The sequence below is a fragment of the Gekko japonicus genome, unplaced genomic scaffold (genome assembly GCF_001447785.1).
Source record: "Gekko japonicus isolate JY-2015 unplaced genomic scaffold, Gekko_japonicus_V1.1 scaffold1630, whole genome shotgun sequence".
Classification (NCBI taxonomy): Eukaryota; Metazoa; Chordata; class Lepidosauria; order Squamata; family Gekkonidae; genus Gekko; species Gekko japonicus.
Window position 1 is genome coordinate 311,945 of NW_015174889.1, and position 12,470 is coordinate 324,414.

At 48.4% G+C, this 12,470-nt stretch overlaps 1 protein-coding gene across 1 annotated transcript in view; it reads left to right on the forward strand.

Annotated features, from left to right (window-relative positions):
* Positions 1–12,470, forward strand: part of TANC2 (tetratricopeptide repeat, ankyrin repeat and coiled-coil containing 2) — a 378,694-nt gene that overhangs the window by 285,571 nt on the left and 80,653 nt on the right. Inside the window, exons 13-16 of the mRNA XM_015424928.1 lie at positions 850–983; positions 3,224–3,455; positions 3,544–3,710; positions 4,777–5,384. Coding sequence (XP_015280414.1) covers positions 850–983; positions 3,224–3,455; positions 3,544–3,710; positions 4,777–5,384 — 1,141 coding nt within the window. The remainder of the gene's footprint in view (positions 1–849; positions 984–3,223; positions 3,456–3,543; positions 3,711–4,776; positions 5,385–12,470) is intronic.

Sequence of the window (12,470 nt, forward strand, 5' to 3'; positions counted from 1 at the left end):
GAATACCAGTAGTGGGTTGGGCAGCAGCAGGGAATAGCCTCTGGCTTTGTGCCCTGTTTTTTGTCCTCCAGGGCAACAGGTTGACCTCTGTGTGAAGCAGAATGCTGGACTAGATAGACCAAAGCTCTGATCCAGCAGGCTCTGCTTACATTCTTATGTTCTTAATTGCAGGGAACTCAGTTTAAAAGTCAAAAGGATCCATACTTCAGGTCCATGCTTTTGTGCCATAGCAGCTCCACGGAGTGTTACAGCTTTGTGTTTTGTGGTGCAGTCCATGAACATTGGTGTGGTGTGATGTTACAGCAGATTTTTATGGAATCCATGTAAAAGTCACAAGGATCCATGGGAATCCATGGCTTTTTATGACATTTTTGCATCATGGCAACGCTAGATCAGTATTTTCTGTAGCTGTGATGTTTGATTTGATAGTGAATTTTTGGAGACAAATTCATGCAGATCAGTTTGTTGGATCTATGTCTCTTTTTGTCTTCAGAAAGGGATTCAGGCTAGGGAAAGATTTTGGAGCTGGTCCGAAGGTAGTCGGTTATTTCAATTGATTGTTCACAGTCAGTTACAGATTGATTTTGGAGCATTTCCCGAGCATGATTCCTTGTGCAAAGGGATGTGCTGCATTCCCTGATATTTTTCATTCAGAATGAAATTAGCCAGAATTATGTCATCTGGCACTAAGGACTCTAGATCAGTCCCAAACAGATTCCACCAGGATTCAGGTTCTAAGAAAACAGTCCTGCCTGTTCAAAGCAGCCCAAGCAAGGAGTTTGTTGGCACGCTCTGTAAGGCTGACCTCCCACTGCCACCTGTGTCCCCCCCCCACTTTCCTCACGGCAGATGTCGATGCAAACCGAGAGCTACCCCTGGTCCAGCCGCCTTCTGCTCACTCCTCCATCACCAGCGGAAGCTGCCCTGGGACCCCGGAAATGCGGAGACGCCAGGAAGAGGCTATGCGAAGGCTTGCTGCCCAGGTATTAGGAGATTTTCTCTCAACTACCCCCCCCCCCGTTCTGTCTTTCTGTTATCTCTTACCAAAATGTGAACATGGATGCTGCGAGCCAGTATGCTTACACGAGGAAGCGTACTACACACGGGAGTGATATACAAAATAATGATGTATTTAATAAAAGAAAAGCAGGACCCTCCAGAAATGTTACTACTTCCTTGTGGTCTCTGAGCATCACTCAGATGGACTCCATGGCTGCAGCACCCTCTAGCGTTAAGCCTGTGGCCCTTGGGCTGGGAGGTGAGTCATGCCCACCTCGCTTTTCCCTGCCGTACCTGTTAGCCTGTAAAAGGCACTTAGCACTCTCTGAGCCTATACAGAGTGCAGACCCAATTATAACAACTTAGACATACAGTCTGGGGTACAAGACAGAGCACTGCTGGGTGCTCAACGGACTGTCCTCGTGCCCGCCTCCGCATAGGTCAGCTTGCTCCTCCCTTTCCCATTCGTGTGATGAGCAGACACCATATTTATTTATTTAATTAATTAATTCAATTTATACCCCGCCCTCCCCGCTACACGGGCTCAGGGCGGCTTACAAGGAGGCAGAGGGACAGGCTGCTGACATGTCACTGCCGTTCTTCCAGTGTAGTCACACAAACCTTTTAAACTTGTAGCTGCATTTTTTGGGGGGGAAGAACTGAGTAAAAGGTTGCATCCCCCCCCCCAATTAGTAAGTGCGTATTTAGAAGGAGGGGAGGGTGTCATGGCAGAAGGTTAAACTCTAGAAGGTGCATGGTTCATTCATGCTCTGTGCAAGCTTAGAACCCGTTTGTGTGATGGCCCGGAGAAAACATCACTTACAAGTGAGCAGCCGACTTTTTGAAACTTTTTATATCCCACACTTTAAGTGGTTGAGCACAGCCGCTTCCAAACAATCAAACTGAAGAACAAGTGACAGCTGGAGGCTGCAGAGATTCCACTCATGTCAGAGGGTCTCTCTTTCTCTTCTTTGGGTTACTCCATCCTTGTCAAGTGGGAACTCTTTCTAGCACAGTGACTCTGGTACATATCCCTTTTAGTGCATTTATTTAATCAATTAGCTCTGACCTGGATAGCCCAGGCAAGCCCCGTCTCATCAGATCTCGGGAGCTAAGCAAGGCCGACCCCGGCCAGGACTTGGAAGGGTGGCCTCCAAGGAATACCAGGGCTGGGAGGCAGAGGCAGGTTATATCAAAGCCACATTTCTGAAACTTCCCAGCTCCACCAGAAGTCACCAGAACTTCCAGGCTCACAAGCACATACATGGATACACAAAACACCCCCCCCCCTCAATCAACTAAACCGCTGTGTGAAGTCACTGTTAAATTAAATTACAATGGGAGAGAAAAAGGAAAGAGTTGCAAGTATATATGCTCCAAACTCTCCCCCATATATGCTGTTTTAGAAATAAAATGAGGGAACCACTGATATTCCCTACCACTTATATGACTGGTGATCCTATCAAAATCAGAGAGCCAGTTTGGTGTGGTGGTTAAGTGTGCGGACTCTAATCTGGGAGAACCGGGTTTGATGCCCCACTCCTCCACTTGCACCTGCTGGTGTGACCTTGGGTCAGTCACAAGCTCTGGCACAGCTGTCCTTGAAAAAGAGCAGTTTCTGCCAGAGTTCTCTCAGCACCACCCACCTCACAGGATGTCTGTTGTGGGGAGGGGAAGGGAAAGGAGTCTGTAAGCCGTTCTGAGACACCTTTGGGTAGTGAAGGGCAGGGTATAAATCCAATCTCTTCTTCTTCTTCTTTATTTGGGCTTAAAGCAAGCATCTAAATTGAGCCCATTTACATGGATTTCACACAGAGCAGATGTTTGGGGGAGTGCATGAACACCTTTGTTAGTTCCGGTATGAGAGTCTGCAGTTTACAACTTTCTCTGATCTGAACCTCCCCCCAAAAGCCTGCCCCTTGTAATGATTTAGTAATCTGATGTGGAGCCTGGAGCCATGACTTTGTCATACAGCCCACCGTGCAGCATTCCAGACAGGTAAGTTTAGTCGCTGCTTCTTGTATCTGCTTTCCTTTTCCTACGGCATAACACATGCAGTAGTCAGTGTGAATTCCCTGACTATCTGATTCCTCCAGACTTGGCATCACAGATACTTAGCACCGGATCCATTTTTTTTGTCGAATGGGAGCGAACAGGAAGTGAGGCTGCTTCCATTTCCTGCCTGCTCCTGGGGAGACTGACAGGTGTGTTTCCCCTTTTGTAGGTTGTGGCTTATCACTATTGCCAGGCCGACAACGCCTACACCTGCTTGGTGCCGGAGTTTGTACACAACGTGGCAGCCCTCCTCTGCCGCTCCCCCCAATTCGTGGCCTACCGGGAGCAGCTCTTGCGGGAGCCGCATCTCCAGAGCGTGCTCAGCTTGCGTTCCTGCGTTCAGGACCCCCTGGCTTCCTTCCGGCGGGGCGTCCTGGAGCCCTTGGAAAGCCTTCATAAAGGTAAAGGGAAACATCATTTACCTTGACTGCATCAGTATGAGTTGAGCAGCTTAATGCATATTTTCCTTTGTTCCTCACACATGCTCAGAACGGAAGATCCCTGATGAAGATTTCATCATATTAATTGATGGTTTAAATGAAGCTGAATTCCACAAACCTGATTATGGGGACACGATAGTGTCTTTTCTCAGCAAAATGATTGGGAAGTTTCCATCCTGGCTGAAGCTGATTGTAACAGTTAGAACAAGCCTACAGGTAGGTGGGTGGTGGTCCAGTTTTCCCCAACTTCTCTGTTCGGTTTCTTTTGCTAGTGTTGCAACATGTTCATTGTGTGTTGGGGCACTGTAGCAGTGGGCACGTGCGCTCTCCGGGAGGGCATAACACTGCTGTCTACAGCCTCTCATAGCCTCTCTTTAAGAAGGACTTTGGACAGTATTTCTGTGACCCCAAGATCAGCAAATGGGACAATGTCATTCACTGGTGCCACAGCAAGGAATCGGGGGGTGGGAGGGTGGAATTAGCTTTCCTTACCCACCTCTTCACCTTCTCCATCTCTTTTGGTGCTGGGAGGGGAAGGCAGTCAAACATTTTGGGTTGAAATTTACTTTAAAGGTAGTTTAATGATATTTAATGAAATGGAGCTGCGGTGTCTCAAGTGGTTAAGACACTGAACTGCAGGCTGTGGAAGGTCAGTAGTTCAGCAGTTCGAGACCTGAGTCTGCCGCATGACGGAGTGAGCTCCCATCTCTAGTTCCAGCTCCTGCCAACCTAGTCGTTCGCAAGCAAGAAATTGCAAGTAGATAAATAGGTACCACTTCGGTGGGAAGGTAACAGCGTTCCGTGCGCCTTGGTGTTTAGTCCTGCCGGCCACATGACCACGGAAATGTCTTCGGACAGCGCTGGCTCTTTGGCTTGGAAACGGAGATGAGCACCGCAACCCTAGAGTCGGACTCGACTGGCTTTCGGGCAAGGGAACCCTTACCTTTTTAATGATATTACCTTGAGTAACTTCACAGACCTTTTGCTGGTGAGGCCCCACCTTTGTCCTTTCACTTGGGAGATAAAAACCTGACCTGATACATACTGAACAGAGTTAGCGTCCAGTGGCACCTTTAAGACCAACAAAGTTGTGCCCACGAAAGCGTACACCCAGGAGAAAACTTTGCTCGTGCCACTGGACTCTCACTTTGTGCTACTGCGTCAGACCAACACAGCCACCCACCTGAATTTGATACATACGGTAACAGGAGATTTATAATTTTATTTTTGTTTCTGTTTTCACCTTCTCCAGGATTTACTTTATTCTTTTTTTCCCTTATAGGAAATAATTAAGTTATTACCCTTCCATAGGATATTCCTGGATAGACTGGAAGAAAATGAAGCTATAGATCAGGATCTCCAAGCCTACATCCTACACCGAATACACAGCAGCTCTGAAATCCAGAACAACATCTCCCTGAACGGCAAGATGGACAACACGACCTTTGGCAAACTCAGTTCTCATCTCAAGACCCTGAGCCAAGGATCCTACCTGTACCTGAAGCTCACTTTTGATCTCATAGAAAAGGGCTACCTGGTCTTAAAAAGCTCTAGTTATAAGGTGGTCCCTGTCTCCCTTTCAGAAGTATATCTGCTGCAGTGCAATATGAAGTTCCCAACACAGTCTTCCTTTGACCGGGTGATGCCCCTCTTGAACGTGGCGGTGGCATCCCTGCACCCCTTGACCGATGAGCACATTTTCCAGGCTATCAATGCAGGGAGCATTGAAGAAACCTTGGAATGGGAGGACTTCCAGCAGAGGATGGAGAACCTCTCCATGTTCCTGATCAAACGCAGGGATATGACCCGGATGTTTGTCCACCCATCTTTTCGGGAGTGGCTGATCTGGAGAGAGGAAGGAGAAAAGACCAAGTTCCTTTGTGACCCTAGGTAAACAAGCCATTCATTCTGACAGGCAGTGGTTCCCAGGTCTCTTTGTTTTTGTGATTTTGAATGAGTTCATCCTGGACTGAAAATGAATGCTATCCTGTCTGTGTTTGTATCATATCAACTTCTTGTTAGTGTGGAAAATTTATATTGGTTGTTCATTTTTGTTTGGGGGTTTATAGCAATGAATGAAGGGGATTTGCCTAAGGCAGTGGTGGCGAACCTATGGCACGGGTGCCAGAGGTGGCACTCAGAGCCCTCTCTGTGGGCACGTGTGCCATCGCCCCAGCCAGGCCCAGACCATCATTAAAGTGTCGAATTCTCTGCCAAATAATTTCAAGTAAATGAAAGCATTTGGGATTGCTTTCCTTACTTTGTTTGGATCATCTTAAGTTAACGTATGAGTTGTTTTTTCTAAAGTAAAACCTCAGGATTCAGGCTGAAGTGCCGTGTTGGCACTTTGCGATGAATAAGTGGGTTTTGGGTCGCAGTTTGGGCACTCGGTCTCTAAAAGGTTCGCCATCACTGGCCTAGGGCAAGGGTGGGAGTCTGTCACAGTCTAGTGATCTGCTTCTGATCTGAACCACATCAGATGCAAAAAGGGGTCTGGGAAATGCCTCTTGGGCGAGCTCTGTCTCCTTCCCTACTTAAAGAAGGCTTGATTGGCTTAAAAAGGGAAGGAGGCGACTACTGAGGGACCCTCTTCCTTGCACGTGTGCTTGATCGCAGAGGTAGCGCGTCAGGAAGGGGAGGGGGCAGAGGGGGCCCGTGCCTGGGGTCCCAAGCCGGACCGTTGTTCTCCTCACGTCTCAGTTCATCTCTCCAGGACTAAAGTGGTCCTTTTGATCCCACTGCGTTTTTGGAGGCCCAAGGTGAACTGAAGTGACGCTGAGAGCAGTTTTGTGTTTGTGTGGCTATAACTGTTGTGGGAGACACGGGAAGCAGCCAGCCGAAGCCTGCTCCTAGCATTTCCTTTTGAGAGACAGGCAGTGGAATCCATGGGCTTTGGGCCGAAGTAACTCTTGCATTGGATTGCACTGTTAGCCAGTATTGAAATGGATACTGGCGTTTGTTGTGGCTCTGTCCAAGATAATTACCCTGAGTACTTGCGTGGCGCTTTCAGGTGTTTGCCATGCTTTGGAGGCATGGCCTTCTTGTCAACCCTGTAGGGTCATCAGCATTATTGGCTCACGTATTCTGGCACATTTCCAGCACACATATCCTGTTCTCTCTGCCTTCTGGTTTAATGCGGTTTCCTGTGAAGATTTTATAAAACTAATTCCTCAGTGGGCGTATGTGCCGTTGGGGCGCCAGTGTGGGGGGCAGTGCTGGCTCGAGTGGTGGGCCCGGATGTGGGCGGTGGAGGTTCAGTTCCCCGGGATGCCGTGGGGGCTGGCTGGGTGATCTTGGGCCCGTCCCCCTGGTTGTTATAAGCGTAAAATTGACGTGGAGAGATCTGTGTTATAAGCAGGGCTATTTTGGGGCAGGAACGCACAGGAATGGAGTTCCGGCTGGCTTCAGAGTTAGCCACGCCCACTACAGCCAAAACCTCTGTGCACATGGCTACAGGGGAAAGGGCTGGAGAGCGACCCGCCCTGGCAACTCCGAGGCGGGTGGGCTGGGGAAGCCCTGGAAGGATCGGGGAGGCATTTAAGCCAAGGGAAGGCATGGGGGTGAGGCCTAATAAGCTAATGAGCTGTGCTGTCAGGGGTGTGGCCTAATATGCTAATGAGTTCCTGCTGGGCTTTTTCTACAAAAAAAAAGCCCTGGTTATAAGCTCCTTTGGATCCCCATTGGGGAGAAAATAAAATGCTGCACATGGAAAGTGCAGGCTCAGCACTGCTGCCAGCTGCCAGCTCTAAGTGGGCTTTCTTCTGCCACTGGGCCCCCCACCTTCCCTTGCCTCTGGGGCTGCTGGGAGAACCGTCAGGGACAGAGATGATGTTGCACTAGGTGCCAAAATCACATCCAGGCAGAGATCCAGACTTGACATCCGTGCATCAGCCAACACTCTAGAAGCTCTGCGGTATTTCTAGAGCGTCAGCAGATGCCACATCTGGATTTTCACCCAGTCATGCTGGGAGAGATCGCATCTTCCCCTTCCTCTGCCACCAAAACTCCGGAGGGTGCCAAGTGGTATCCCCATGGCTCAGAGAAGAGTTACTTGAAGAAGAAGAAGAAGAAGAAGAAGAAGAAGAAGAAGAAGAAGAAGAAGAAGAAGAAGAAGAAGAAGAAGAAGAAGAAGAAGAAGAACTGCGGTATTTCTAGAGCGTCAGCAGATGCCACATCTGGATTTTCACCCAGTCATGCTGGGAGAGATCGCATCTTCCCCTTCCTCTGCCTCCAAAACTCCGGGGGGTGCCAAGTGGTATCCCCATGGCTCAGAGAAGAGTTACTTGCCTCTGGCCTGGCAAGGGCAAGATCTGAATCAGGGACTTCCTAATTCTCAACAGTCTCTTAATCACTATCCCAGTTTGTTCGTTAGACTGGAGTCCTAACATACTCAATACACACAGCATAACTAATATTAATTGTGCTGTGTGAGCCCTGATAATTCCTCCAATCTCTGTTTTTATAGATGCCATAGGATCTTTAATGTACCTAATGTTTTTGTGGCTTCTTGTTCATCGTTGTGTTCCCTGCTCCACAGTTGGAAGTGTGCAAACACAAGCCAACAACAGGGAGCATTCCAGTCAGCAGAGCCTTGGGGGGGTCAGAGGGAATAAGGCATCCTTGGCTAATGCAGTTCCAATTTGCCAGTTTATGGTGGGAGACCTCCAGGTAATGAGGGCCTTGCCCACTGATGCTCACCTGATTGGCAGGTGGAAACTGGGACTGAACAGGGGGGCACCGTCATCCTGGAGAGAAAAAAGAAAAAGAAAAACAAGGTCTCCTTTACTGGCAGGAAGCTCTGACCCTATAGCTCCTGGGGATTTCTAGAACTACCTGAAATGCTAGCTCTAGGAATCACTAGTTTCTAGTGACTCTAGGAATTCTCAGGAACTCTAAGTAGATGAAGCCTTATTTTTTTTGTTTACTTTTTCTCCCAGGATGCTGCATTTTCCTCATAGGAAACAATGGAGACCAAGATGGCTGGGGAAACCCTTTATCCAATCTCCTTAAAACCTGGAGGTTCTGTAGCAGAGATGCCAGTCTTTTGTGCTGTTTGCTCTACGCTCTACAAATACCCACTCCAGATCCTTGGAAGTATCCCTTCTTCCAACATAATTTTTTGTGTTTCCCCCCTGTAATGCCAGAAATTCCTGAGCCAAAATATAACCAAATTCTGGGTTTCGTCCCATAAATACACAGATTTAGCCCAAAGGCATTTTTCAGTTATATTTTTGGCTCACAAATTTTGGTATGCACATGCCCGTTTGTTTAATCAGGAGCTTGGGATGATGAAATGATTGGGCAGGCAGGCAGAGCAAACGAAGGAGAATTCATAGTGAATGTGACTGAACGGAACTGAGAAGCACGTTATTGTGCCGGCAGTTATGGCAGTAAAGAGAGCTTTCTTCTCTGCCAGCGCTGCATCTGCTCAGTGCCTTCTAGTGATCTCCTCTCAGTTGTGAAGAGACTCTTATTCAAGGCCTGGAGGAGGCTGACCCAGAAAACTTACAGCCCTGCTGAGAATGCGGAATGCATTTTTGTGGATATAATTGCTTACATGATGGGTACGGTTCACTCTCAGGATGCTCTTGGAGTGCATATTCTGGTCCTAATGGGTATGCATTACTTTCAGTTGGTGAGGCCTAATGAAGTGGACAGGTTGCTCAGAAGTGGGTGGCAAGACCAGCTGCAGTGAGACTCCCTTGTATCACTTGCCCGACTAAAGAACTTTGGCGACCTACAGCCACATTGTGGGCGCATGGTAGAAGGGTGCGTGGCAGAAGGGCAAGGGGCCCTCTTGTCAGCTATGCTGCCGCCGTGGCAGGTGGAAGAGGGGGAGGTAGTCTGTTACTGTGCTGGAATCTTAGCTTTCGTTTCACCTCGCCTCTATTAGCCTAGGCCTGTGACCTCGGTACCTTGCGGCTGATGCTTCTCTGGGAACGCAGACCCATTAGCTTGGGTGCGCTTCAGCCTAATCTCTGATTGGCTCTGTCTGACCCATCAGGGGACCCTGTTTTGAATTGAGTATATCTTTGCATTATGCGCGCTTGCAATTAGTTCTGACACAGAATGTATGCACAGATGACCTGCCTTTACTGTACTCAATAAACTTGAACCTTCTGAAGGACCGTTGTTGAGAACTGATCGCTGCGGGACTCTGACACCTCTGATGCAGCCCTCAGAGAACCGAGGACAGGAGGACTACCTAGAAGTTTATTTGTTACTAGGAATAAGGCTTGTTGTGGAAATAAATACAACGAGATCTAGAAGGGGCCTTGGGCACTCAGCGTCAATTTGCTGTGGTGGCCTCAGCAAGGTATAATGACACAGAGCTTACTGTTTTCTCCAGGGGAACTGATCTGTGCCATCTGGGAGGGTGGAGCCTATGGCATTGTACCTGTCTTGAAGGTAGCAACCCTATCTCCTTCCCAGTCAACCATCAACATACTGTAATCTACCCCTCTTACAGCTTTCCATCTCCCCGCCCCCCACACCTGGACCCTCTACCTAGGAAAAGTACAGTCTTTCTCCTCCTCAGTGGGGACCCAAGCAGGAGAAGAAGCGACCTCAGCAGGGTATAATGACTCAAAGTCCGCCCTGCAAAGCAGCCATTTTCTCCAGGGAAACTGATCTCTGCCATCTGGAGAGCACTTTTAATTCTGAGTAATCTCCAGCCCTCACCTGGAGAATGGCAGCAATGGTGCCCCAGGAGGAAATGGCATTGTACCTGTCTGAGGTCCCACTCCTCCTCAAACCCCACCCTGTCCAGGCTCTACCTTTCTCCAGGAATTTCCCAACCCGGAGGTGGCAACCCTATTTCCTTCCCAGCCAGCCATCAACATATCATTATCTGGCCCTCTGACTTCAGGTTTCCATCTCTTCCCCCTCCCTGTAGCCTCTACCTAGGAAAAATACAGCCTTTCTCCACAGTGGTAACCAAAGCAGCTCACATCATTCTCCTCTCCCCCTTTTAATTTGCACAACAACCCTGTGAGGTAGGTTATGCTGAAAGTCTGTGAGTGGTCTGAAATCACCCAATCACCTTCCACAGGAAGAACCTGGGTCTGGAAAACCCTGCTCTGAAACGCTAACTGCTACACCTAGGGTAGCAAACCTCCAGGTGGAGCCTGAAGATCGCTGGGTATCACAACTGAACTCCAGATAACAGATATCTCTCCCCCTGGAGAAAATAACTGCTTTGGAGGGTGGGCTCTATGGCATTCTATTCAGCTGAGGCCTCTCCCCTCCCCAAACTCTGGCTTTTTTAGACTCCACCACAGAATATCCAGGAATTTCCCAACCTGGAGCTGGCAACCCTAGTCAGGACTGGCCCCAATAAGTTCCTCACAAAGGCCTGGAAAGGTCTTCCTTCCTTTGCCTTTTTACTGACAGAACCAAGCAACAGCCACTGAGGGAAAAGTTAGTCCCACAGGAGCCAAGAAGAAGTGTCTTCATCAGGAGAGACAGCCGTTTTGATAGTTTATTCTGTGAGGGAAGAGTGTCCAGGCTGTCAGTGGGTGGGGGAGAGGAGTGGACCCAGCCCCCAACCAATGGCATGCAAGTAATCTTGAGTGGCGGTTGACAGGCCAATGGCTGATGGAGTGCACTGCACAGCATATAGGAGAGCTGGAAATGGCCAATACGTAAGGGAATTATATATATAGGATACTTTGTAATACTGTGGACTGAACTAGGGAACTGTGTTATGAACAACTAAGTACTTTTGTCTTTGGAACTTTGAGTTGGTTCTTTTTCTGTGAAGTTAATAAGTTGCTCAGTAACATTTAGAGGTTCTAGATGTAGTCAGTTTTGCTTCTTCTTCTTTTTTTGTTGTTTCTCATTCATCAATGTACAGGTATCAGTGTCCTGCACTCTGCTGGCTAGCCTGTCAGGTCTCCTCTGGAGTAGTGCCATTGGGTCTAGATAGTAAGGCTTAGGAGTGCCAATAGGTGCTGGAGCTGGCACATAGGCTTGCCCCTAATGAGCTCCCGTCTCTGGTTCCAGCTCCTGCCAACCTAGCAGTTCGAAAGCAAGAAATTGCAAGTAGATAAATAGGGACCACTTCGGTGGGAAGGGAACAGCGTTCCGTGCGCCTCGGTGTTTAGTCATGCCGGCCACATGACCATGGAGAAGTCTTCGGGCAGCGCTGGCTCTTCGGCTTTGAAACAGAGATGAGCACCGCAACCCTAGAGTCGGACTCGACTGGCTTTCGAACAAGGGAACCTTTACCTTTACCTTTAAGACTAGGTATCCCCCCCAAGGGTTACCATAAAAGGTCTATATATTATATATTATACTGTACAAGAAGGACCTCAATGTCCTTGACAACCATGAAGGTGTAATCACTGACCTCAAGCCAGATATCCTGGAGTACGAGGTCAAATGGGCCTTAGAAATCATTACTAACAACAAAGCTAGCAGAGGTGATGGTATCCCAGCTGAGATATTCAAGGTCTTAAAAGATGATGCTGTTAAAATGCTACACTCAATATGCCAACAAATTTGGAAAATGCAACAGTGGCCACAGGATTGGAAAAGGTCAGTTTACATTCCAATCCCAAAGAAGGGCAATGCCGAGGAACGGTCAAACTATCACACAATTGCACTCATTTCACATGCTAGCAAGGTCATGCTGAAAATCCTACAAGCTAGACTTCAGCAGTACGTGGATAGAGAACTGTCAGAAGTACAAGCTGGGTTTCAAAGAGGTAGAGGAACTAGAGATCAAATTGCCAACATTTGCTGGGAGCTCCAGTCTCTAGTTCCAGCTCCTGCCAACCTAGCAGTTCGAAAGCAAGAAATTGCAAGTAGATAAATAGGTACCGCTTTGGTGGGAAGGGAACAGCGTTCCGTGCGCCTTGGTGTTTAGTCATGCTGGCCACATGACAACAGAAACGTCTATGGACAGAGCTGGCTCTTTGGCTTGGAAATGGAGATGAGCACCGCAACCTTAGAGTCGGATTCGACTGGCCTCTG